General features: G+C 46.8%; 1 protein-coding gene across 9 annotated transcripts in view; it reads left to right on the top strand.

Moving 5' to 3' along the window:
* Positions 1 to 27,049, top strand: part of BRD4 (bromodomain containing 4) — a 234,194-nt gene that overhangs the window by 133,724 nt on the left and 73,421 nt on the right. For 6 of the 9 annotated variants that reach the window (XM_039514640.1, XM_039514637.1, XM_039514642.1 and 3 more), the window contains 5 exons: positions 7,389 to 7,524; positions 18,688 to 18,962; positions 20,278 to 20,643; positions 21,979 to 22,059; positions 23,159 to 23,287. In XM_039514640.1, coding sequence (XP_039370574.1) covers positions 7,389 to 7,524; positions 18,688 to 18,962; positions 20,278 to 20,643; positions 21,979 to 22,059; positions 23,159 to 23,287 — 987 coding nt within the window. The remainder of the gene's footprint in view (positions 1 to 7,388; positions 7,525 to 18,687; positions 18,963 to 20,277; positions 20,644 to 21,978; positions 22,060 to 23,158; positions 23,288 to 27,049) is intronic. The other 3 variants (XM_039514644.1, XM_039514645.1, XM_039514646.1) reach the window with 2 other exon arrangements.

The raw sequence follows: 27,049 nt of genomic DNA on the forward strand, positions 1-27,049 counted from the left end.
GTCCACGTTCCACAATAACCAGGACATCTTCCTTCCAGTTTTCTTTCCAAAGCCTCACGCATCCTCGCGAGAGCAACGACTTCACTCCCTTGATGTTCGCAGGGCATTGGCTTTCTATGTTGATCGGACAAGACCGTTCCGCAAATCCCCGCAACTGTTTGTGGCAATTGCTGACCGGATGCGAGGTCTTCCTGTCTCGTTGCAGCGAATCTCCTCGTGGCTCACAGAGTTCATACGCACCTGTTATAACTTGGCTAATGTCCCTTTGGGCCATCTCACCGCCCACTCTACCCGGGCCCAGGCGTCCTCCACTGCCTTTCTGGCTCAAGTACCAGATATGCCAAGCGGCGACCTGGTCGTCCGTCCATATTTTCGCCTCGCACTATGCCCTGGTCCAACAGTCGAGAGATGACGCAGCCTTTGGCTCTGCGGTCTTGCATACCGCCACGTCTCACTCCGACCCCACCGCCTAGGTAAGGCTTGGGATTCACCTAACTGGAATGGATATGAGCAATCACTCGAAGAAGAAAAAACGGTTACTTACCTTTGTAACTGTTGTTCTTCGAGATGTGTTGCTCATATCCATTCCACACCCACCCTCCTTCCCCACTGTTGGAGTAGCCGGCAAGAAGGAACTGAGGGTCGGGTGGGTCGGCTGAGGTATATATGCGGTGCCGTTATGGCGCCACTCCAGGGGGCGCTCAGCCGACCCACTGGGGTTGCTAGGGTAAAAGACTTCCGACGAACGTGCACGCGGCGCGCACACACCTAACTGGAATGGATATGAGCAACACATTTCGAAGAACAACAGTTACAAAGGTAAGTAACTGTTTTTTCTGTACTCTATCTTTATCCTCCTTGACCTCTCAGCAGCTTTAGACACCATCAATCACTCCTTACGTCTTGAAATTTTGCCCTTTGTTAGCTTTTCATGATTCTGACTTCTCATGGTTCTTTTTTCCTCAGACTGCTCATTCAGTATTTTCTTCTGCTGTTGTCCCTCAAGGCTTCCTCCTAGGGCTTTCTCTTTTTCTCCCTCAACACTCTCTAAGCAGTCTATCTGCAAACATGGTTTTAGTTATGATCTTTATGCGCATGACTCGCAAACTTAGCTCTCCACTGATTTACTATCTCTTTTCATCCAGTCTGGTATCTCAGCCTGTTTTTCTGACATCTCTTCATGGAAGTCCAGTCATCATCTTAACTTTAACATGGCCAAAACTCAGTTCTTGATCTTTCCTTCCAAGCCCTCCACATTCCCCCTTCCTCTGTCACTCAGGCCCATAACCTGGGTGTTAGCTTTTGACTGTGCCTTGTCACTGGACCCACGCATTCAGTCATGGATGGTGGGTGGAGGCTCTTCTCTCTTCCTCCCCGCCCCCCGAAGCCTTGGGTTGGCCGAAGCTGTGCTATGCCTCCCCGTCCCAGGACCCAACCTGCCCAGGGGAAAAGTGTCTGATATGCCCCATGCAAGTTCTGGAGCAGCTGAGGAGGTAGTATGTGCCTCCTCAGCCGCCTTGGAACCTGCATGGGGCATAATAAAGCAAAACCTTCGCTGCCAAACCCTGCAACCAGGAGTCTGGCAGCCTGGGGCATGCAGAGCCTCCCTGGCCTATTATACCCTCCGCCCATGAATTCAGTTTTTTTTATATATTGCTGTTTTCTTGCACATCTTTAAAATATGACCTCTGTCCACACAGCCAAAACTTTCACCCAAGCCCTCATCATTCATGTCTTGACAACTGCAGTCTCCCCTCTTCTGTTCTTAATTGCTGCTGCCTGCTCCCATGAGGTCTATTCAGAATGCTGCTGCTAAAACGATCAACTTGGCTTGTTGCTCTGACCATATCAGCTCTTGTTGATTCCTCCTATTGACACCTTCTTCACTTGTGCATCACATAAAAGTTTCTTGTCTTCATCTTTAAGGATGTTCCTAACTTAGCCCCATCCATACCAAACTCATCAAGTAACCGTATCAGCATATTCATAGAATCCTAGAATATCAGCGTTGGAAGGGACCTCAGGAGGTCATCTAGTCGAACTCCCTGCCCAAAACAGGACCAATCCCCATCTAAATCATCCCAGCCAGGGCTTTGTCAAGCCTGACCTTAAAAACATCTCAGGAAGGAGATTCCACCACCTCCCTAGTAACCCATTCCAGTGCTTCACCACCCTCCTAGTGAAAAAGTTTTCCTAATATCCAACCTAAACCTCCCCCTCTGCAACTTGAGACCATTACTCCTTGTTCTGTCATCTGGTACCACTGAGAACAGTCTAGAGCCATCCTCTTTGGAACCTCCTTTCAGGTAGTTGAAAGCAGCTATCAAATCTCCCTTCATTCTTCTCTTCTGCAGACTAAAGAATCCTGGTTCCCTCAGCCTCTCCTCATAAGTCATATGCTTCAGCCCCCTAATCATTTTTGTTGTCCTCTGCTGGACTCTTTCCCATTTTTCCACATCCTTCTTGTCGTGTGGGCCCAAAACTGGGCACAGTACTCTGGATGAGGCCTCACCAGTGTTGAATAGAGGGGAATGATTGTCCCTCGATCTGCTGGCACTGCTCCTACTTATACGGCCAAAATGCCGTTAGCCTTCTTGGCAACAAGGGCACACTGTTGACTTATATCCAGCTTTTCATTTACTGTAACCTCTAGGTCCTTTTCTGCAGAACTGCTGCCTAGCCATTTCAGTCCCTAGTCTGTAGCAGTGCATGGGATTCTTCCATCCTAAGTGCAGGACTCTGCACTTGTCCTTGTTGAACCTCATCAGATTTCTTTTGCCCCAGTTCTCTGATTTTTCTAGGTCCCTCTGTATCCTATCCCTACCTTCCAGCATATCTACCACTCCTCCCAGTTTAGTGTCATCTACAGACTTGCTGAGGGTGCAGTCCATACCATCCTTCATTAATGATCTGAAGATAATGAACAAAACCGGCCCCAGCACCAACCCTTGGGGCACTCTGCTTGATACCAGCTGCCAACTAGACATGGAGCCATTGATCACTACCCGTTCAGCCCGACGATTTAGCCAGTTTTCTATCCACCTTATAGTCCAGTCATCCAGCCCATACTACTTTAACTTGCTGGCAAGAATTCTGTGGGAGACAGTGTCAAAAACTTTGCAAAAGTCAAGGAGTAACACGTCCACTGCTTTCCCCTCATCCACAGAGCCAGTTATCTCCTCATAGAAGGCAATTAAGTTAGTCAGGCATGACTTGCCCTTCGTGAATCCATGCAGACTGTTCCTGGTCACTTTCTTCTCCTCTAAGTGCTTCAGAATTGATTCCTTGAGGACCTGCTTCATAATTTCCCATGGACTGAGGTGAGGCTGATTGACCTGTAGTTCCCCGGATCCTCCTCCTTCCCTTTTTTAAAGATGGGCACTACATTAGCCTTTTTCCAGTCATCCGGGACCTCCCCTGATCGCCATGAGTTTTCAGAGATAATGGCCAATGGCTCTGCAATCACATCTGCCAACTCCTTTAGCACCCTCAGATGCAGTGTATCCAGCCCCATGGTCTTGTGCTCATCCAGTTTTTCTAAATAGTCCTGAACCACTTCTTTCTCCACAGAGGGCCGGTCACCTCCCCATGCTGTGCTGCCCAATGCAGTAGTCTGGGAGCTGACCTTGTTTGTGAAGACAGAGGCAAAAAAAGCATTGAGTACATTAGCTTTTTCCACATCCTCTGTCACTAGGTTGCCTCCCTCATTCAGTAAGGGGCCCACACTTTCCTTTACTTTCTTCTTGTTGCTAACATACCTGAAGAAACCCTTCTTGTTACTCTTAACATCCCTTGCTAGCTGCAACTCCAAGTGTGATTTGGCCTTCCTGATTTCACTCCTGCATGCCTGAGCAATATTTTTATACTCCTCCCTGGTCATTTGTCCAATCTTCTTCTTCTTGTAAGGTTCTTTTTTGTGTTTAAGATCAGCAAGGATTTCACTGTTTAGCCAAGCTGATCACCTGTCATATTTACTATTCTTTTTACGCATCGGGATGGTTTGTTCCTGCAACCTCAATAAGGATTCTTTAAAATACATCCAGCTCTCCTGGACTCCTTTCGCCCTGATGTTATTCTCCCAGGGGATCCTGCCCATCAGTTCCCTGAGGGAGTTGTCAGTCTGCTTTTCTGAAGTCCAGGGTCCTTATTCTGCTGCTCTCCTTTCTTCCTTGTGTCAGGATCCTGAACTCGACCATCTCATGGTCACTGCCTCCCAGGTTCCCATCCACTTTTGCTTCCCCTACTAATTCTTCCCTGTTTGTAAGCAGCCAGAGCTCTGCCCCTAGTTGGTTCCTCCAGTACTTGCACCAGGAAATTGTCCCCTACACTTTCCAAAAACTTCCTCGATCGTCTGTGCACCGCTGTATTACTCTTCCAGCAGATATAAGCGTGATTGAAGTCCCCCATGAGAACCAGGGCCTGTGATCTAGTAACTTCTGTTAGTTGCTGGAAGAAAGCCTCATCCCCTTGGTGGTCTATAGTAGATTCCCACCACGATATCACCCTTGTTGCTCACACTTCTAAACTTAATCTAGAGACTCTCTGGTTTTTCTGCTGTTTCATACTGGAGCTCTGAGCAGTCATAATACTGCTCTCCTACATACAGTGCAACTCCCCCACCTGTTCTTCCCTGCCTGTCCTTCCTGAACAATTTATATCCATCCATGACAGTACTCCAGTCATGTGAGTTATCCCACCCAGTCTGTTATTCCAATACATCATAATTCCTTGACTGTGCCAGGACTTCCAGTCCTCCCTGCTTGTTTCCCAGGCGTCTTGCATTTGTGTATAGGCACTTAAGATAACTCACCGATCGTCCTGCTTTCTCAGTATGAGGCAGGAGTCCTCCCCTCTTGCACTCTACTGCTCATGTTTCCTCCTGGTATCCAATTTCCCCACTTACCTCAGGGCTTTGGTCTCCTTCCCCGGTGAACCCAGTTTAAAGCCCTTCTCACTAGGTTAGCCAGCCTGTTTGCAAAGATGCTCTTCCCTCTCTTCGTTAGATGGAGCCCATCTCTGCCTAGCAATCCTTTTTCTTGGAACACCATCCCATGGTCAAAGAATCCAAAACCTTCTCTCCCATACCACTTGCGTGGCCATTCGTTGACTTCTACGATTCAACGATCTCTACATGGTCCTTTTTTCTTCCACAGGGTGGATGGACGAGAACACCACTTGCGCCTCAGATTCCTTTATACTTCTTCCCAGAGCCATGTAGTCTGCAGTGATCTGCTCAAGGTCATTCTTGGTAGTATCATTGGTGCCCACGTGGAGAAGCAGGAAGGGGTAGTGATCCGAGGGCTTGATGAGTGTCGGCAGTTTCTCCGTCACATCGTGAATCCTAGCTCCTGACAAGCAGCACACTTCTCGGTTTTCCCAGTCGGGACAGGAGGTAGATGACTCAGTCCCCCATAGGAGGGAGTCTCCGACCACCACCACCCGCCTCCTTCTCTTGAGAGTGGTGGTTGTTGAACCCCCATCCGTAAGACAGTGCATCTCATGCCTTCCAATTGGTAGTCTCCTTCTGCTCCCTTCCCTTGGATGTATCACCTAGTCCACTCTCTACATTAGTACCTATGGAGAGAACATGAAAACGGTTGCTCACCTGTATCTGCATTGCTGGTATATGGATGCTCCTCTTTCTTCTCCTGGAGGTCACATGCTGCCAATTTTCTTCACTGTCCTTTTGTCCCCGCTGCGCAGCCTGCTCTGATTCTTAAGAATGTTGTGCCTGCAGAAGCATATCCTGATGTCTGTCCAGGACATCTTTGTTTTCTCTTATGCAATGCAGGGTTGATACTTGTTTCGCAGTCCTTGAACCTTCTCTTCCAATATGGAGACCAGCTTGCACGTTGTACAGAAAACGTCACTTCTGTCCTGTGGAAGAAAGGCAAACATGGTACATCCTGTGCAGGTCACAACAGCTGATCGCTCACCATCCATATTACCTTCCTTCTAAGAGCTTCCTCAGCCTTTGTTGTAACTACTCAGAGAAGCCTGTAAGATGAAAACCTCAGTGGGCTCTCCCCAGGTGAACTCCCAATCAAATTCCCTCTGTTAGCCTCTCTGCTATTCGCCATTCAGCTGGTTCGCAACTGGCTGCCTTTTTTATAATGAACCCTTCGTTCTCACTGCCAGAATTCCCAGCCTTTGCTGCCCACCATTCAGCTTCTTCCTTAAACAGCTGTATGCTTTCTCCCATAATTCCCCTTATGAGTGGGTAAAATTCCCTGATAAAATCCAAAGAGACTTTGCCATATTGTCCTACAGATCCCTCCTTAACACACACCTGCCATGATGCCTACAAAATGCAGCCTGATGATCATACCACTTGTAGGTGACAAACTGGGATTATTCCACTTCCTTTCTTTTCCCACTCCCTACTTCTCTCTCCAGTTGAAAAACCAAATTACAGTGCAGCAACAAAGCTGTTCTTCACCATACTCATTTGTCTGTACGTTGTATTCACATCTTTCTACCCGTCATCTGTTTGTGCTGTCTTTAGACTGTAAGCCCTTCAGTGCAAGGATAATGTATCTCTTTTCTGTTTGTTCAGCGTCCAGTGTCGGAGGACCATAGGCCTTTGGATATGATCATACTATAAATACCACTACTACTACTAATAATGTAAACATTTAAAAAAGAAACGTTAGAGGAACCACTTGGGTGGGATCCAGAAGTAGTAGAGCAGAGGTCCCCAAAGTGTGGGGCGTGCTCCCCTAAGGGGTGTGGATGACAGTCGGGGGGGTGGGGTGCGCGTGGCGGGGCCTGGGCTAGCCCCCACGGGGGCAGGGAGGGAGTGCCAGCCAGCCCCTAACTGTCCCCAACTCTGTTCTGGCCTCTATCTGCATTCCTGCTTCCCAGACCCACGTGTGCCTGGCCCCATCCCCAGCCTTGGCCGGTGGCCCCAGCTCCATTCCTAATCTCAGGCTGAGGCTGGGGACAAGGCAAGGAATGGAGCCACACCCGACCATGGGTCTGGATGCCGGCCCCCAGCCCAGCTGCAGCTATGCTCCTGCCCTCACCTGAGTCCCCCTTATCGCGGTCTGTGTCTTCCCCCACGCCACATCCCCATTCTCAGCCCCAATTCAGGGAGGTACCGTGGGGTGGGGAGGATTCACATGGAGTAAGGGGGATGTGATCCTCAAAAGTTTGCAGATCGCTGTATTAGAGTGCAGGATAGGATAGGTGAGTGGAAGATGTATGTCTGTACTGAAATGGTTTTGTTGCATTTTCAGTCTTGGTTATGACTAAACTCAGTATTAAAGGGAGAAAAAGACGGCGTAAAATCCTAAATGTGGCATTAATTTTCTAGGTTACAATCTCATGCAAACCTTGCTTCGAAAGTGTGTGCCAGGCCTAATGTATTTTATCTATCATTAATCCAGCCAGGGGATGACATAGTCTTAATGGCAGAAGCTCTAGAAAAGCTTTTTCTGCAGAAAATCTCTGAAATGACTGAGGAAGAAACTGAAATTGTAATAGTCCAGGCAAAAGGAAGAGGACGTGGGAGGAAGGAAGCAGGTAAATTACTTTACTGACCACTCTTGAGTTCAGTCCTTGTTCTTGTTCGGGGTACCCTCTAGTGCTGCCCACTGGTTGCAGGGTCCATGCAATTTGAATAAAATAGCAAAAAATTAACAGCCACCCTCATGTAATCCTCAAACTACAAGTCACAACATACAGTGCTTAATCTTAATTTCAGCTGCTTATCTATATTGGATATCTGAGCTGTTGACAGCAAATGGATATGGGCCACATTTTAGAACTCCCTTGACCATGTTTGCCTTTGAGCACCTTGTTATGTAGTAGAAACCATACTAATATGTACACATTGTAATTAGCAGAAGTAAATGGTTCTCTCCCTACTTTTCAATGAAGTTTAAAAGATGAGAACTATAGGAGTGAAATCTTATTACTGTCACTTCATTATATTTACTAAATATACTATCAATACATTGTGAAGGCCCATAAAAGTAAATTACAGTAGTCAAACAAGCAGAGTATTTTGTATTATATCATTTCCCCGAACTTTACTGTGTTTTCATGTAACAGCTAATTTGCTTAATTAAGTCATCATGGCAAATAGCAGGTTCTACTGTAATTAGGAAAGGATTAGTAACGGAAGGGAAACTGATTCTCAAAAGTCTGTTACTTGCATGTTTGTTTTGGTGACACCTACATAACCCTTCAAGAATATTAAGGTTTAGATGTAACCAAGCTCCTAATGCAAAAAGCATCTGAAAACAGGAGCAACAAGCAGAATAATGCACTGAAGTCATTTTTGCACCTAAGAGGCATCCATATTGGTGACAGCTTTTAATTTTGATAAATCTGTCTACTGGGTGTGTTTTCCAAGTTTGTGTGTATACAACATATTTTTATTGCATTTTGTAATAATCTGCCATCATTTGAAAAAGTGTGCTTGCTACCTTTGAGATGAAATGCGCTTCACTGAAGATAAATTCAGCTTTGTTTAGACAGCTTACACAAGGCATGTGCCCTACTGAATTATCACCCATGCTCTATTTTGAGGGCTAAACTGATGCATTAGCTTTGTGTGGATCTTTGCAAGATGGGGGTTTCAGCCTGAATGCTTTATACTTTTGTTTATTTAAAGGTGAGCTACATCACATTGAAGGATATTTAAAATTACAATCAGTAAAACTATGCATATAACCTTACATTTGATATTTGTATTGTGTGCTTACATCTCGAGCCTACACATTTTTAATAATTTAGGTTTTTTGGCGCTTGGTTCATAGATTCATAGAGTCTAAGGCTGGAAGGGACCATTGTGATCTAGGACTGACCTCCTGTATATTACAGGCCATAGGACATCCCTACATTAATTCAGATTTGAATAAGACTAATTCAACCTTGATTTAAAAATTTCCAGAGAGACTCCACAACAGTTGGACTTGTTCCAATGGTTAATTACCTTTGGAAGACACCATGGTGAGTAAATCTAAGTACGTTGACTTCAGCTACTACAGTTATTCACGTAGCTGAAGTTGCGTAACATAGATTGATTTCCCCCCACACTTCCCCAGTGTAGACCAGGGCTGAGTTAAATAAATTGAGCTCCTTGAGCCTTTACCAATTTAGGCTCTCCAATTTTTCAACGTCCTGGAATTGTGGACACCAAAACTGGATATAGTATTCCAATAGCAGTTGCAACAGTGCCAAATTCTGAGGTAATATAGTATCATGCTTTTAAATTTAAAAAATCAAGTTAGTTTGACGAGAACTTTTTTTTATATTAATCATGTCTAATTGGCATTACCCTCCTTTAATTCTTTATTAATCAAGTCCCGTAGCAGCTGCTCCATTATTTTGCGCAGGCTCAGTGTCAGTCTGAGAGGCCTATAGTTACTTGAGTCATCCTGTGTATCCTTTCTAAATACTGGCACAACCTTAGCTTTCTTTCTTTCCTCTGTAACTTCCCCATTATTCCAAGACTTATTGAAAATCATGTTGAGTGCAGCAAGCTCCTCAGCTTGCTCTTTTAAAACTCTTGGAGGCAAGTTACCCAGAGCTGCTGATTTAAAAATGTCTGACTTCAGCAGCTGCTGTTTAATGTGCTTCTTAGTTACTGTTGGAACAGAAAGTGTTTCATCATCTTACATTGTGAATTCATCTGGCTCTTTTCCAAAAGCAGAACAGAAATAAATGACACGGTATTCTTGCCAGCAAGTTAAAGTAGTATGGGCGGGATGAATGGGACTATAAGGTGGATAGAAAGCTGGCTAGATAGTTTTGTTCAATATCTTTCTTAATGATCTAGAGGATGGTATGGACTGCATCCTCCGCAAGTTTGCAGATGACACTAAACTGGGAGGAATGGTAGGTTCGCTGGAGGGTAGGGATAGCATGCAGCGGGACCTAGACAAATTAGAGGATCGGGCCAAAAAATCTGATGAGGTTCAACAAGGACAAGTGCAGAGTCCTGCAGTTAGGACGGAAGAATCCCATGCTCTGCTACAGACTAGGGACTGAATGGCTAAGCAGCAGTTCTGCAGAAAAGGACCTAGAGGTTATAGTGGATGAGAAGCTGGATATGAGTCAACAGTGTGCCCTTGTTGCCAAAAAGGCTAACAGCATTTTGGGCTGTATAAGTAGGGGCATTGCCAGCAGATCGAGGGACGTGATCACTCCCCTCTATTCGACACTGGTGAGGCCTCATCCAGAGTATGGTGTCCAATTTTGGGCCTCACACTACAAGAAGGATGTGGATAAATTGGAAAGAGTCCAGTGGAGGGCAACAAAAATTATTAGGGGTTGGAGCACAGGATTTATGAGGAGAGGCTGAGGGAACTGGGATTGTTTAGTCTGCAGAAGAGAAGAATGAGGGGGGATCTGATAGCTGCTTTCAACTACCTGAAAGGGAGTTCCAAAGAGGAATGATCTAAACTGTTCTCAGTGGTACCAGATGACAGGACAAGGAGTAATGGTCTCAAGTTGCAGTGGGAGAGGTTTAGGTTGGATATTAGGAAAGACTTTTTCACTAGGAAGGTGGTGAAGCACTGGAATGGGTTACCTAGGGAGGTGGTGAAGTATCCTTCCTTAGAGGTTTTTAAGGTCAGGCTTGACAAAGCCCTGGCTAGGATGATTTAGCTGGGAAATAGTCCTGCCTTGAGCAGGGAGTTCGACTAGATGACCTCCTGAGATCCCTTCCAACCCTGATATTCTATGATTCTATGAAAACATCTGCTCAGGAGTTTCTTTCCAACAAAAAGCTCCAGCCATGACAATCATGACAGACGCTTCCCTAGTTGGTTGGGGGGCACATCTATGTAACAATATGATCCAAGGCTACTTGTCCCCAGTGGAGTCTAGCCTGCACATAAACTTATTGGAGCTAAGGGCAGTCCGAAATACATGCGAATACTTTCTCCCTTTAATCAAGAACAATGCCATCAAGATCCTTACGGCCAATATAGCATGCATGCTCTATATAAATTGCCAAGTGGGATCGTACTCCCTAAGTATCTGGATTTCCTAGCTTTTTAGTCTGAGGGCTTTGCATTTCAGTGATGAGGCTGCTGTAAATTGGTTTGCCAAGCTCCGCATCCAATAAGAAGAATGGTTGGGTTAGTGGTGGTTGTACTTGAGACATCTTAACTGCTACACAATGCCACGCTTTTGGGTTGGAATTGTAGCTATAATTTATCAGTGACTAAATTTGGCCACAGCTCCTCAATAAATTGAATCTGTGGACACATCCCTGCTTACTGAAGTCATGCACATGCTGCTGCATGTCCTGCTAAAGAGTTTCCAGTGCTTTGCTGAAAGAGCAATACTGGGAAATGGCAGCCAAAATGTAGATACAGTAGAACTTCAGAGTTATGAACACCTCGGGAATGGAGGTGGTTCAGAACTCTAAACAAAGCATTATGGTGGTTCTTCTTCGAGTGCTTGCTCATATCCATTCCAGTTAGGTGTGCGCGCGCCGCGTGCACGTTCGTCGGAAGATTTTTGCCCTAGCAACCCTCAGTGGGTCGGCTGAGCGCCCCCTGGAGTGGCGCCATAACGGCACCGGATATATACCTCAGCTGACCCACCTGACCCTCAGTTCCTTCTTACCGCCCGTGTCGGTCGTTGGAACAGTGGAGTGCGGCGTAGCTGACCTCCACCTTCCCTAGCTTCCTTATAGATATCCTCTTCATTATTCTGTATATAGTTCGTTTATATTTTTTCTTTATCAGTTTTTATTTACTAGTTTAGTTAGTTAGTTAGTGTATTATTAGTTAGCGGGTTCGGGGATTATAGCCCCTCGCCTGGGACCGGAGCGCATGCCCAGCTCCCCGGGTTTCAAGCCGTGCTCGGCCTGTCACAGGCCTATGCGTACAGGAGATCCGCATAGCTCCTGTCGAGTCCGGAACCTGTGTCCTCCCCGGCACCCGCCGTGGTAGAGCTCCAGATGCCGTCAACTCCAGAGGCCTTTGCAGCGGCAAAGGACCTTATTGCCTTGACGGACTCGGCTCTGCCTCCGCCCCCGGTACCGCCGGTGCAGGCGCTTCAGTCTATTGGCAAGCCGTCCTTGCTCCGGCCACCTCCTGGCACCGAGTTGGCCCGGCACCTCTCTCGCTCCCGCTCACATGGACGCTCCTGGTCCCGCCAAAGGTCTCCCTCCCGGCACCGTTCTCAACGCCGCTCGCAGTCCCGGCACCGCTCTGCCATGTGGCACCGGTCAGACTCGCGGCACCGGTCGTTCTCTCGTTCCCCAACTCGGCACTCGCGGCACCGATCCAGATCCCGGTACCGCTACGGACACCGTGCCTCTCGGAGCCGTTCTAGGCACCGCGAATGGAGATCACGGTTGACCTCCCGGCACCAGGTTGGTCGTAGGCCCCGATCTCACTCTCGCTGCTGCGCTGCCTCCCGCCACCGGTCGCTTCAACGCAGGGAAACGAGATCAGTCGGCACCTCGGCACAAGGCTTCTCCGCTCCTCCATGGCCCTCCAGGCATGCGTCGGTATCATCACAGGCCAACAGCTATTATGTGGACGAGCATGACCCTCAAGTGCCCTCGGGAGTCTTCCAGGAGGCCCGTTTTGCAGACCAAGACCCTCGCCACTGGGGTTTTTGGACCCCTTGGGCTTACCATCAGGCCCAAGGCGCTCCACTGCCTTCCACCCACGCAGCCCCACCAGAGCTGCGTGCCCCGGAGGCTACAGTAAGCCGCCCCCCAGCTGAAACGGAGGTTCCGCCACCACCCCTCCAACATTCACCAGACCCTCTGGACCAGGAGCCGTCCCAGGAACCAGAGGCTGGACAGGACACCATCGTCCCGGGGGTCTCCTCTTCCTCCTCCCCGGATGAGGCAGTAGCAGGGTCCTCCTCCTCAGGGCCCCCTCCAATAGATTTGAGAGCCCACCAGGACCTCCTTCGGAGGGTGGCATTATGCATGGACCTCCAAGCAGAGGAAGTGCCAGAGGTGGACGACCCTGTGGTCACCATTTTGTCGGCGGACGCTCCAACTAGGGTGGCTCTGCCATTCATAAGGACTATTCAGGCGAATGCTGACAGCCTTTGGCAATCACCAGCTTCCATCCCTCCCACCGCCAAAGGGGTGGAACGCAAGTATATGGTCCCCTCTAAGGGATATGAGTATTTGTACGTCCACCCTCCCCCCTCGTCACTAGTGGTTCAATCCGTCAACGACAGGGAGCATCACGGACAGCAAGCCCCGGCTCCTAAGTCTAAGGACGCAAGGAGAATGGACTTGCTGGGCCGCAAGGTCTACTCTGCGGGCGCCTTACAATTGAGGGTGGCTAACCAGCTGGCTTTATTGAGCCGTTATTGCCATGACACATGGGCTGAGGTGGAAAAGTTCAAGGAGCTGCTACCTCAGGACTCGCGCCAGGAGTTCGCGGCCTTCCTGGAGAAAGGTAAAAAGGTGGCTCGTACATCATTGCAGGCCTCCTTGGATGTGGCCGATTCAGGAGCCCGAACTCTGGCCTCCGGCATCACCATGCGCCGCATCTCCTGGCTGCAGAGTTCGAACCTCCCCCCTGAATTACAATATACAATTCATGACCTTCCCTTCGACGGCAAGGGGTTGTTTTCAGAAAAAACGGACCCCAGGCTTCAGAGCCTGAAGGATAACAAGCTTATTATCCGCACATTGGGGATGCACACCCCTGTGACCCAGAGACGTCCATTCCGCCCCCAGCTTAACCGGCCTTACTTTATGCCCCGATACAGGCAAGACTCTGGTCGGCGACGCGGTCGAGGGGGACGTAGACGGCAGCCTGGTCTGCAAACATCCCAGGGTCGCGCCCATTCCAAGCCACCGGCGGGGCCGTAATCGTCGTTTTGAAGATGCGCCCGGGGACGGCCTACCAGCTCTTACTCAGGATCCTTTCCCTCCTTTTTACAACCGCCTTTCCTACTTCCTCCCGGCATGGTCCCGGCTGACCTCCGACACCTGGGTCCTCCGCACAGTGGAACGTGGATATCACCTCCAATTCGTTTCACCCCCACCTTCCCACCCTCCTTCCCGGTCCCTCTTCAGGGACCCCTCTCACGAGCAACTCCTCTTACAAGAAGTGCAGACGCTCCTCACCATCGGAGCGATAGAGGAGGTTCCAGGGAAAGAGGCAAGGGGTTTTATTCCCATTATTTCTTGATCTCCAAGTCCAAAGGGGGCCTCCGGCCCATCCTAGATCTGCAAGACCTCAACAAATACATGCTAAAGTTGAAGTTCCGTATGGTCTCCTTGGGGACCATCATTCCTACCTTAGATCCTGGAGACTGGTATGCCACCCTCGATATGAAGGATGCTTATTTCCACATCGCCATCTTTCCACCGCACAGGCGCTTTCTACGATTTACACTCAATCACCTTCACTTCCAGTTTGCGGTCCTCCCCTTCGGCCTATCCACAGCCCCAAGGGTGTTTACAAAGTGCATGGCCGTAGTCGCCGCCCACCTCCGTCGGCGCGGCATCCGCGTTTTTCCCTACCTAGACGACTGGCTCATCGGGGGGATTCGGGGACCCAGGTGCAGCAGCATGTGACAGCGATCAAAGACTTGTTCACGCGACTGGGCCTGGTACTCAATGCAGAGAAGTCCATCTTAATGCCCACCCAGAGGCTGGACTTCATTGGAGCGACCCTGGACTCTTCTCTAGCCAGGGCCTTCCTTCCTCAGCTTCGATTCCAGGCCCTCACACAGATCGTTCAAGGGCTTCAGACCTCCCGCATGACCTCGGCCCGTACTTGCCTCCGCCTCTTGGGTCACATGGCGGCTTGCACTTCTGTAACCAAACACGCCAGGCTCCGCCTTCGCCCCCTCCAGATGTGGCTCAACTCAGTGTATCGCCCGCACAGGGACCTTCTAGACACCCTGCTCACCGTTCCAACGAGCACCCTTCGCTCTCTGGACTGGTGGCTGAACCCATCCCAAGTGTGTGCAGGGGTCCCATTCCATCCTCCTCAGCCTTCACTTTCACTGACGACGGACGCCTCGTCCCTCGGATGGGGAGCTCACCTCGGCCACCTTCGTACGCAGGGCCTCTGGTCATTGCAGGAGTTGAAGCTGCACATCAACGTCAGGGAGCTACGCGCAGTGCGCCTCGCGTGCCAGACGTTCCAAAATCAACTCAGCGGCCGTTGTGTCTCAGTCTTCACAGACAACACAACGGCCATGTATTATATCAACAAGCAGGGGGGAACTTGCTCTTCCCCACTCAGCTACGAGACGATACAACTGTGGGAAGTCTGCATAGCCCACTCGATAGATCTAGTGGCGTTTTTCCTCCCAGGCGTGAGGAACACCTTAGCAGATCGCCTGAGCAGATCCTTTCTCTCCCACAAGTGGTCGCTGAGACCGGACATCGCTCATGTAATTTTCCAACAGTGGGGATTTCCCCAGATAGACCTGTTCGCATCTCAAGCAAACCGGAAATGCCAGGACTTTTGCTCATTTCAAGGCCTGTCACCGGGGTCCCTGTCGGACGCTTTTCCCCTTCCATGGAATCATCATCTACTCTATGCATTTCCCCCATTCCCCCTAATCCACAGAGTCCTGCTGAAGCTCCGACAAGACAGAGCACATCTCATCTTGATTGCGCCAGCGTGGCCCAGGCAGCACTGGTACACCACACTGCTCCGTTTCTCTATAGCCAGCCCAATTCCTCTGCCGCTTCACCCAGATCTTATAACCCAAGATCACGGCACTCTCCGTCACCCAGACCTGACGGCCCTCCACCTCATGGCGTGGCTCCTGCGTGGCTAGACGAGTCGGAATTGCGCTGCTCTGCTCCTGTGCAGCATGTCTTGTTGAGCAGCAGAAAGCCTTCCACTCGCTCTACCTACCTAGCCAAATGGAAACGCTTTGCTTGCTGGGCTCAGGCGTGCAACTCTGGCCCCTCGGAGCTCCCTATCCCGGTTGTCCTCGACTACCTCTGGTCCCTGAAACAGCAAGGCCTAGCATTATCCTCTCTAAAGGTACACTTAGCGGCCATATCCGCTTTCCACCCAGGAGAGGGTGGACATACGGTTTTCTCTCATCCATTGACTGTTAGATTCCGAAAGGGCCTTGAGCGTGTCTACCCTCAAGTACGTCACCCGACTCCTACCTGGGACCTAAACCTGGTCCTCAACAGGCTCATGTCTCCACTCTTTGAGCCGTTGGCCACCTGCTCGCTGCTGTACCTGTCCTGGAAGACGGTCTTTTTGGTAGCCATCACATCGGCTAGGCGGGTCTCTGAGCTCCGAGCGCTCACGGTGGGCCCGCCCTATACTGTCTTTCATAAGGACAAGGTACAGCTGCGTCCGCATCCAGCGTTCCTCCCAAAAGTGGTATCGGCTTTCCACAACAATCAAGACATCTTCCTTCCGGTTTTCTTTCCAAAGCCGCATGCATCCTCATGCGAGCAACAGCTTCACTCTCTCGATGTTCGTAGGGCGCTTGCTTTCAATATAGATCAGACAAGACCGTTCCACAAATCCCCTCAACTGTTGGTTGTAGTTGCCAACCGGATGCGAGGTTTTCCTGTTTCATCGCAACGGATCTTCTCGTGGCTGACAGCGTGCATACGCACCTGCTATGACTTAGCTTATGTTCCCTTGGGCCATCTCACCGCCCACTCTACCAGAGCACAGGCTTCATCCGCCGCCTTTCTGGCTCACGTTCCAATACAAGAAATATGTCGTGCAGCAACCTGGTAATCGGTTCATACCTTCGCCTCACTATGCTCTGGTCCAGCAATCTAGAGATGATGCAGCCTTTGGCTCCGCGGTCCTACATTCCGCCACATCTCTCTCCGACCCCACCGCCTAGGTAAGGCTTGGGAATCACCTAACTGGAATGGATATGAGCAAGCACTCGAAGAAGAAAAAACGGCTACTTACCTTTGTAACTGTTGTTCTTCGAGATGTGTTGCTCATATCCATTCCACACCCACCCTCCTTCCCCACTGTCGGAGTAGCCGGCAAGAAGGAACTGAGGGTCGGGTGGGTCGGCTGAGGTATATATGCGGTGCCGTTATGGTGCCACTCCAGGGGGCGCTCAGCCGACCCACTGAGGGTTGCTAGGGTAAAAATCTTCCGACGAACGTGCGCGCGCACACCTAACTGGAATGGATATGAGCAACACATTTCGAAGAACAACAGTTACAAAGGTAACCGTTTTTTCTTTCAAAAGTTTACAACTGAACATTGAGTTAATACAGCTTTGAAACTTTATTATGCAGAAGAAAAATGCTGTTTTTAACCATCTTAATTGAAAAGAAAGAAGCAGAGAAACAGTTCACTTACCTTTGTCAAATCTTATTTTAAACTTTCCCTTTTTTGGTAGTTTACATTTAACACAGTGCTTTACTGTATTTTTCCTTTTTTGGGGTCTCTGCTACTGCCTGATTGCGTGCTTCCAGTTCCAAATGGGGTGTGTGGGTGACTAGTGTGCTCAGAACTCTGAGGTTCTACTGTATTTGCTGGCCTACACTGTGATCTCTTAATTTCAGGTTGCTATCCTCGTTAGAACTTCTGCAAGCTAAAAATCAAAATCATTTTTTGCTCATGATTAGGTTTTGTTAGTGATTGGGAATGGATGTTCCAAATAGTATGTAAGTTAAAATGTCAGGAAGTCCCTGTCTAGAATGATAGGTGCTCCTTTTCCTGGAATTTGCATATATAAAAATAGAACTGTTGCTAACAGACACAATGAAATATATCTGATGTCTGCTAGGAGGGTACTCTTGTAATGCCTGCTGGCCTGCAATGGGTGGATGTCTTTCTCAGAAGTACTGCCTCCTAGCATGAGATTACTGTGCTGGCAAACCTCACCCTGCAAACACTATCAGAAAGAGGCAGTGCTTCTGGTTAACACCAAGTATGGTACCAAGTATCAGAGGGGTAGCTGTGTTAGTCTGTACCCACAAAAACAACAAGGAGTCCAGTGGCACCGTAAAGACTAACAAATTTATTTGGGCATAAGCTTTCGTGGGTAAGAAACCCAGAAGAACTGGGTTTTTTACCCACAAAAGCTTATGCCCAAATAAATCTGTTAGTCTTTAAGGTGCCACCAAGTATGGTGGAATTCCTCAATTACTTAGGGGCATGACTTTCAGAATGCCTTTCCCATCTTTTAATGTGGAAACCCTATGTTCACAGGTATCTGGCCTTTGCACAGGTATCTGAGGTTCTTGTTGCATTTCACTTTAAAAGTTGCCTCATGGGAGTTCCTGCTATCTGGCAGACTGATGATCTTTCTCTGTGACTGTTGCAGATGTGTTGATGTGACTGCTTATTGCCACTGAATAGCAACTGCCGTTGTTAATTAATGGGTATTGACTGCTTCTGAAGGAAGTTCTGCCCAGTGCAGTACCACAAGCCTGGTAACTGTGAAGTGTAGCCATGCGAATGGCCAGAAAAAGATAAGCAGGCAGGGAAAGGAGAATAGACTCTCACCCTTTCTCTCCAGGCTCTGATAGGGAGCCCTTTGAGGGCAGTGTGTCTTTGGACCTGATTCTACTTAAAATGGACCATGAAAAATTTGATTAGTACCTGTCCTGAATTTGATTATCCGGGGAAGGATGCGCTAAAAGCATTGTTACCCAAGCACCACTATTTAAAAAATAATAATGACCATTATGAAATGTGCATTTGTTGCTTGATCAAAATGAGTACGTTTGAAGCATTAAGTGTGGCCCTTCTTTATTCCTTCATTTTTTGACAGTTACACCCAAGCCAGGAGCATCTACGGTACAAAATGTAACTCAAGCATCATCCCCAGCTCAGACGCAGGCCTCACAACAGAATCTTCAGTCTGTGCAAACAACTCATTCCTTTCCTTCTGTGACCCCTGACCTTATTGTCCAGCCGCCAGTAATGACAGTGGTGCCTCCTCAACCACCTGCACCTCCTCCCCCACCTTCTGTCCCCCCAACCCCTGCTCCCCAGCCCATTCAGGCACACCCACCTGTTATCCCAACAGCTGCACAGCCTGTGAAGGTGAGTAAAAGGACTCTGTGGAGTTAGTGAGTCAGGATTCTTTGTGTTCAATTTCCTCTCTAGAAGAGAAAAGATTTTATTGGATGACTATTTTAAAACATTCACTGTGAAGTCCCTTTCATCTTGGGGTTTAAAATTGCTTTACAGATTTTTACTGATTGGAGGGATGGGACTGAGGCACACAGAAGTGAAGGGTGGGATTTTCAAGAGCACTTAGGAGAGTTAGGTTCCTAACTTCTCATTTGCCTTTGAAAATCCCACCTGAGTTACTTGTCCAAGGTCATACTGCAGGTCAAGGGCAGAATCATAGAATGATGATTAGGGTCCAGGAGTTCTGATTCCCAGTCCTCTTCTCTCACCACTAAGACCCTGCCTCAATTGTCCTTATTGAGTAGAACTGTATTTGCTCACCAGAATTTCTGCTAAACATATAGCCAGCAGCCTTGTGTACTGGAGTTAATAGTGGTTTTTTGAGGCTTTTCAAGGAAAAGAGAGCCATCTGGCTTGAAAAGCTGTCTCACTGTGACTAAGCTAACCAAAAGTGACTAGTAATTTTGGGTGCCTTAGTTTTTGGATGCGCAACATAATGTTCTTTAAATTTATTATTCAAAAAGAGCCAAGTTCCTACCCATTAAAATCATGCTCCTTTATCATGTCTCAAGTTGAATACCTGAATCACTAGTTACTTTTGAAAATTTTGGCATACATCTTCAGCAGATCAGATCCTGCTAACTAATATTTCTTATTTTGAGCAATGCCTTTTATATCATTGCATCAGTAAGATTGCCATTTCCTTTCTCCTGAGACATGGCACTTCTGTGGCTGTCAAGTGCCATTTACAAAAGTTCTTGGCAGAATTAGGTACCCAAGTTATATGACCCTTCAGTGGGAGTTGGTCAGCTGATTGCCTTAGGTACTTCTGAAAATCCCATCCAGCAACTCAGCCAAAATAATCCAAGATCTGGGCTTCTGTAAACACTGCACAAGCTGTAGAAATGAATCCTAAGAGGTTTACTTGACCCTAACATGATTCTTAAGTAAAAGATTTTGAATACTCATTTAACCATCCTCTTGACCTTTGCTAATATAATAAAGATAATTTGTAGTTACGCATTTTCTAGAGGGTTCAGTACAAACTGCTTCCAGCATGCATATTTATAGAAAGCTTTTTTAACTTTTTAGTCCCATCTCACCTGAGTACTTAGTGGTTAGACTTTAATATACAATCAGAGGTGGATCCTGTGAATACAATAGTAACAAAAGAGCACAAGACTAAATAAAATATTATAATGCTGTTGTATTTCTTGTTTTACAGACAAAAAAAGGAGTGAAGAGGAAAGCAGACACCACAACGCCAACAACAATAGATGCAATTCACGAATCCTCCTCGCTGCCCACTGAACCCAAGTCTGCCAAGATGGGTCCACGAAGGGAAAGCAGCCGGCCAGTGAAACCTCCAAAGAAGGATGTTCCGGACTCTCAGCAGCATGTGGTAGAAAAGAGTAACAGTAACAAAGTGTCTGAGCAGTTAAAGTATTGCAGTGGCATCATCAAAGAGATGTTTGCCAAGAAGCATGCTGCCTACGCATGGCCCTTCTACAAACCTGTGGACGTGGAAGCACTGGGACTGCATGATTATTGTGATATCATTAAACATCCCATGGATCTGAGCACAATCAAAGTAAGCTCAGTTTCACATAGCCAAAAAAAATAAAATAAAATAAAAAAATTGACTGTGCAGGAGGAATAACTTCCCTGGGGAAATGCAGTCTGTTTTACATGCCAATTCATGTATATGGGCGTACGTGTGCAGCTGCATGCTTAACATGGTGTGTTGTAGATATCCACCAAAAATGTGTGTGTTACAAAAGAGAGGATTCTTCTCTGGGACTCTGTCTGAAAGCAATTAACCATTCATTCTGTGTAACCTGAGAATTCTGGTTGGTGGAGACTCTCATCTGTCCATAGTGTGCTACTCTTTAAGTGACAGGTCCTGAAAAGAAGACAGTCCTTTCCAGAATGAGTCTTCAAAACAAAACAAAACAAAAAATTGCCTATGCATTTTTTAAAAGTAAATGTCCTCTACTATGGCAGCCTATACTGAATATGCTTAGCCAAGATAATGGGCTCAATCAGTCAGTACAGATTGCTGTAGTAGGGGAATTTTCTTTAAAAAAAAAAAAAAAACAAAAAAAAACCCCACCACCACATTGGCTATTCACCTTTAAAGGAAATGTTCTGCTTAATGTAAAGAACCATGTTTCCAGAGCATCTAAATCAAAGCTTTCTGCTGTGAGGACACAGCTAACTCCCTCTCATGGAGTATTTGAGAGTTACTTATCCCAGAGAAGTAATTGCAAAGCAGTCCATATCTCTGCTGAAAATGTCAATTCATTGTTTGGAGCACTGTAATTTTATAATCTCATCATGGACATAGCTTTAAACTGCAGAATTCTTTGGTTGTATCAATTTAACTCTGAGCCCTAATATTCTCACAACTCGGGTTTCTTTTTTAAAATACTTTAAGCAGAAGAAAGAGACAAATTTATCTCTCCCCCACCCCCATATTGAGATTACACTAGGAACTTTTCCAGTATGAAGTGAATGAAGGAATATAGTTTTTCCTTCAACTGAATAATTAAAAACTGTGCTGAAAATTGAGCTGGTACCATCGCCCCTTTTTCTGAATATGCATAATAACTTTGAGCATTCTGTAGTATTCTCCAAATCTAACAAAAAAAAAAAACAAACACACACCCCACAGCTAGGAAATTCTGAAAAAACACAAGTACAGAGAGGATCTGGATGGCTGAAGCATTGGTAATGGGATAACAAAGTTCTTTATTTCAGGTCACTGATTGAAATTTAGTTCAAGTTGGTTGTGAGCAAAAATAATTGCCCATGACAACTGTTTTATGTTTATATGAAATGCATTGGTGGGTCTTGTTCCTGTTGCTGATGGTCAGGTGTCCACCTCTCAAAAAAACACCATCACTTTTGGCCTTGTTGTTGGCAGGCACAGCAGAGAGGCAAAGGATTGAATGAGCCATGGAGACAGAACTATCCTCACCTCTGGCTCCTTCAGACAAAAATTGAGGTATATAATGAGATGGTGTGGACAACTGTCGATAAATTGAGATCTGCACACATCAGGGCTTCACACCACTACATTCACTTCATAATAAAATGAGGTTGCTGTGCAGGGAGTTTATTTTAAGGCTTGTGTTTTTGTAATGCCAGACAGTCTCACTCTGGACTGACTAAGCCTGCACAGTTCAACTGCTCTGTTTCTTTAATCAAGCTCTATCTCTTCCCCGGGGGTGGGGATAAGATTCATCCTTAGATCCTTGGGGGATTTGTTCCCACACTACTCTCAAAAATCCTGCATTGCCAGAGCCAGTTGGATGTGGTTCCCTGTGTCTGACAGAAAAATGCCAAGCATGTTGCCTTCTTGAATGCTTCCAAGTTTCTGCTGACCTGAAGGAGGGACTATCCTGTGGTCCCAATTTCTAATTCCTCAAACTGTCACTGCTATGCTGGACTGACCCCACTTGCGGGATGTCTTTAACTGCTACTGACAATTTGGGATTTCTCTTATAAGAAAGTGATACAAAGATTAAAAATTTGTTTGTTTAAAAAAATATTTTCAGATGTGTGTGTGAAGTTTTAGCGCATTGTTGTTCAAACAGAACCCTGCACTGTGATTGGTAATGATGTTCATGGGCATGGGGACCAGTAATCTAGTGAATTAGTTCCTTCATACTGTCCTTTGAATTGGTAGTCAGTGAAAGTGTCTGCCAAATGTGGGCTGTCATGTTCTCCCATGTAGCTTGCAGCTGCCTGTTATTATGGAGGGATGGTCTATGAAGGAATACCAGCTCCAGCATGCAATGTTCCGTTTTGGTCTCAGCAGTCTAGCTGTGTTGTATGCTATTTCTGTAGTCGTCTTTTGGATGCACCTCCATGTTATAGTTCAGGATGGCTGTAATCATCTCCATTTTATGTAAATCAAATGCAGATCTCAGGTTTCTGGCAAGTTTCCAAAGCAGTGCTCCATTTGGCAAAGGTTAGATATAAATGGAGATTAGGTGGAAGCCTAGAACTCAATGGATGCCATAGATCCAAGATATTTCTTGTCCATTCAGTAACTTCTTTTGCTTGCTCTGTTGATAGTGGAGTTTTGTTTTCCCTTCTAGTCTAAACTGGAGAACCGGGAATACAGAGATGCTCAGGAATTTGCAGCAGATGTCCGATTGATGTTTTCCAATTGTTACAAATACAACCCTGCTGATCATGAGGTGGTAGCTATGGCACGGAAACTGCAGGTAAAGAAACTGCTTTGTTAGAGTGCTTTTCTGTTTTGAACTCATACCTGAAACTTTTTCATAATGGTCTAGCATAACCTACTCCCTAAACATAAAAGTAAAATAAATTGAAGTACAGAAATATAACAGAATGGTACACTAAATTTTCAAAAACAAATCTTCCACATTGGAGTATTAGCATGAACTGTAGTTGCTATACCAGCTTGAACAGACAACTGGTAACTTTTTTTTCTTCTTTGAGTAGTGTCCCTATAGGCACTCCACTTCAGGTGTGCATGCACCCCTTGCATCTTTGGAGGTTTTCAGTAGCAGTGCCTGTTAAGCCCATGCATGAGCTCCAGACATCCTCGTTTCCTGTCCCAACTATGAGTAGAGCTGTGTGGCAAACCGCCCTCAGCCTGAGAGAGCATCTAGCATGCCTGCTTCTAGCGTTGCCCTAATGTTGCTTTAGGATCATCTATTTTTTAATTTAGTGTAATTATTCACTTCTACAAGTTGTATTTTATAATTTCTTTGCTTCATTTGTGGCGAGCTTTTTTCAGTGCTTCTCCTTCTCCCCGCCTGAGGGGTTCCCTGTGGGGGTTTTTGCCTTGTCGCCAGAGTATGCCAGGATCTCTGGGATTCAAGTACGTCTCAGGAATCTGTCCTACTCAGTACTGGACATTGCCAGTACAATTACTGTTTGAGGTACAGTCATATCCCTCAAAAGTACAATACCTATTTAACCTTTAAGATCAAAGCTAGAAAAAAAGCAGGAGATTAAATTCAAGCTCCTCTATGATGGAGCACTCCCATCTTTGGATCCAGGCCATGGTACTCCCCTGGACATCAGCCTTTGAGTGAGCGTAGTACTTCATCAGCTTCTGCACCAGATTTCCCCCCACCTTCTCAGGGAAAGATGTTGGAGGGTACCAAATAGCCTCTTAAAAAGAGGAGTTCTAGTTCTCCCCATGAAGAGACTATTTCAAAAAAGCCTGTGTCTTTAGAAATTGACTGTGTCAGAGACCTCAGGTCCCAGACTGGATACTGCTGAGGCTCCAGGCTCCTGTAATACTGGGAAGTCTTCTAAGACTCAGAGCCCTTCAGAGAGCCACAGTAACAACCATACCTTGGTATCAAAGCTATACTCAGTACCGCCTAAACATGAACGCACGAGGAGAGACAATAAATTTTCTGCTTCCAGGAGCGCTGTACCGATAGGCCACCTGTGCTGCCTTCAGTTTCTAGACAAGTGATCCAGGGTCCCTTGGTGTGTCCAAAGAAGTCATCATCTTTGGTACCAATGACTTCTGCTAGACGGAACCCATCGAAGCAGGTCTCAGCCTGGTACAAACTGTGGAACATCCCTCATTCTCAGTACAAATCCACCTGATACCACAAGAATTTAGGTATTCAAGAGACTTGTTTGTCTCAGAAGAGCCGAAGTCTCCCCTCTCAATGGGGACTGCCTGTTGATACTGATATCAGCCGGGTCACCAGGATTAGCTCTTTCTCTGGTGCCACCTGCTTCTCCAGTACTTTCTGAGCTAGGCTGAGCTCATCCTGTAGACAATGAGGACCTCTCTTCAGATTCCCAAATCTTTGTGCAAGGACCTGTCAGCATAGGGACATCTTTCCTGACACCTTTATGGAAAGAGGATCTAGGGGCAAGACAAATCTATGTCCCTTCTCATTGGTCTGAGCAGCATTGGATGCCATCTTCTGTGCTTAATGGCTCTCCTCAGTGGCTATATTAGAATCTTTGGGCCACCAATTAACGGTTTTCAAGAGCCTCATGCCTTTCTCATGGTGACCACTGGGAAGACCGTTGCTTCCAACTGCCAGAACACGTGCAGCTTGTACCTTTGTAACATAACATGCCAGGTTACATCTTTGCTGTGTCCAGGGATGGCTGAGGATAATCTATAGCCTGAAGAAGCACAATCTAGCATCTTTTCCTCACTGAGTACTGGACTTACTCAGTTGGTGGAAGGACCCATCCAGTGTTTGTGCAGGTGTTCCTTTCATCCAGCTTCATGTGACCGTAACATTAGATGCATCCATGGTGGGGTGCAGGGGCACACTTGGGGATGCTCACCATTCAGGGCAAATTGTCTGCCCAAGTGTCTCTTCTACACATCAGCCTCTTGGAGCTGAGGGCAGTCAAGAATGACTGTAGCTATTTCATTCCATTGATCAAAGGCAAATCCATTACAGTGATGACAGACAGCATAGCCTGCATGTTCTACATCAATTGTCAGAAGGAAAGGGGTGCAGGATTTCCCCTCTGCCCCCGCCTCTCCCATGCTGAAGCAATAAAGCTATAGAACTGATGTAATAACCAATCACGTCCTTATTTCAGTCTCACCTTCCAGGTATATAAAACACCATGGCTGACAATCTCAGCTGTCACTTCTCCCTAGATAACAATTGAGAGCTGGACCTATGGAGCCGCAATTGCATTTTTCTGACCCTGGAGTTTCCAGAGGTGGCCTTGTTTACTGCCACCACCAACAGGAAGTACAAGAAATTCTGCTCAAGAGGAGGGCAGACTCTTTTCCTCATTCCTTGGACAAAAGGCCCCTTCTCCATGCATATCTTCCCACAGCTTTGATCTTGAGAGTGTTGAACAAGATCAGAGAAGACAAACCCAGTGCCATTTTAGTTATCCCATAGTGACCAAGTCAAGAGTGGTACCCTTAGCTGATTCGTCTTTGTTGTCTGGCATCTCCCCACTTGCTGTCTCAGGATTCCGGTTGGACTCTTCATCCCAACCTGGGAATTCTTCATCTCAGAGCTTGGCTCCTTGGTGGTTCTTGGGGATAGCATCTTCCTATTCTCCAGAGGTATAACAGTGATGCTAAACAGCAGAAAGATATCTTGCGAAACATTTGCCTTCAAAAAGGTAAGAGATTTTGTCACTGTTGTACTGGGCAGCAGTTTTCACGTGTTCAGTCTTCCCTCTTCGCTGTCCTTGACTACCTGTTAGAACTGAAAAAGTCAGGACTCTCCATGAGTTCAGTAAAGCTCATATGGCAGCCATAATACCCTTTCATTGCTGTGTTGAGGGATTCTCAGTGCTTGCTCACTCCAGGACAGCAAAATTCATTAAGAGGTTGAACCTTTTCCACTGAATAGAGCTCACCCCTAAACTAAACTTGGTCCTTAATTGTCCCCTTTGAGCCAGTGGCTGCCTGTTCTCATCTTCACCAGGCCATGAAAACTGCTTTCTTGGTGGCTGTCACTTCTTCCAAAAGAGTTGGGGAAAGGGGGCTATAATCCCAGACCTCCCTTTACAGTATTCTTGAGGGAGAGTTTTGTTATGATCACATCATAGCCTTCTACCAAAGGTATATTTTGAATTCTGTATTAACCATTAATATTCCTGGATATTCATCTTCCAGTCTTCTTCCCAAAACCACACCATACCACTGAAGATTTTTTCCTCCACACTTTGGATGTCAGAAGAGCATTAGCCTTCTATCTGGACAGAACCAAACCATTTTGAAAGTCTTCCAGACTGTTTATAGACCGATCCAGAGGATCCACAATCTCCACTCAAAACACCTCCTTCTGAAGTGCCTAGCCCATTCTACATGATCTCAGCATGCTTCTATAGCACTGCTGAAGGATATTCCAGTGGCTGAAATCTGAACAGTGGCAACCTGGCCTCCAAACACTAAGCTTTGATTCATGCTGCCAGATCAGATGCTGTATTTAACATTGCATTTATAACTTCAGTGTTGGTCTCAAATCCAAAGCTCCTTCCTGCTTCCAGGGATG

The sequence above is a fragment of the Mauremys reevesii genome, linkage group 25 (assembly GCF_016161935.1).
Source record: "Mauremys reevesii isolate NIE-2019 linkage group 25, ASM1616193v1, whole genome shotgun sequence".
Taxonomy (NCBI): domain Eukaryota; kingdom Metazoa; phylum Chordata; order Testudines; family Geoemydidae; genus Mauremys; species Mauremys reevesii.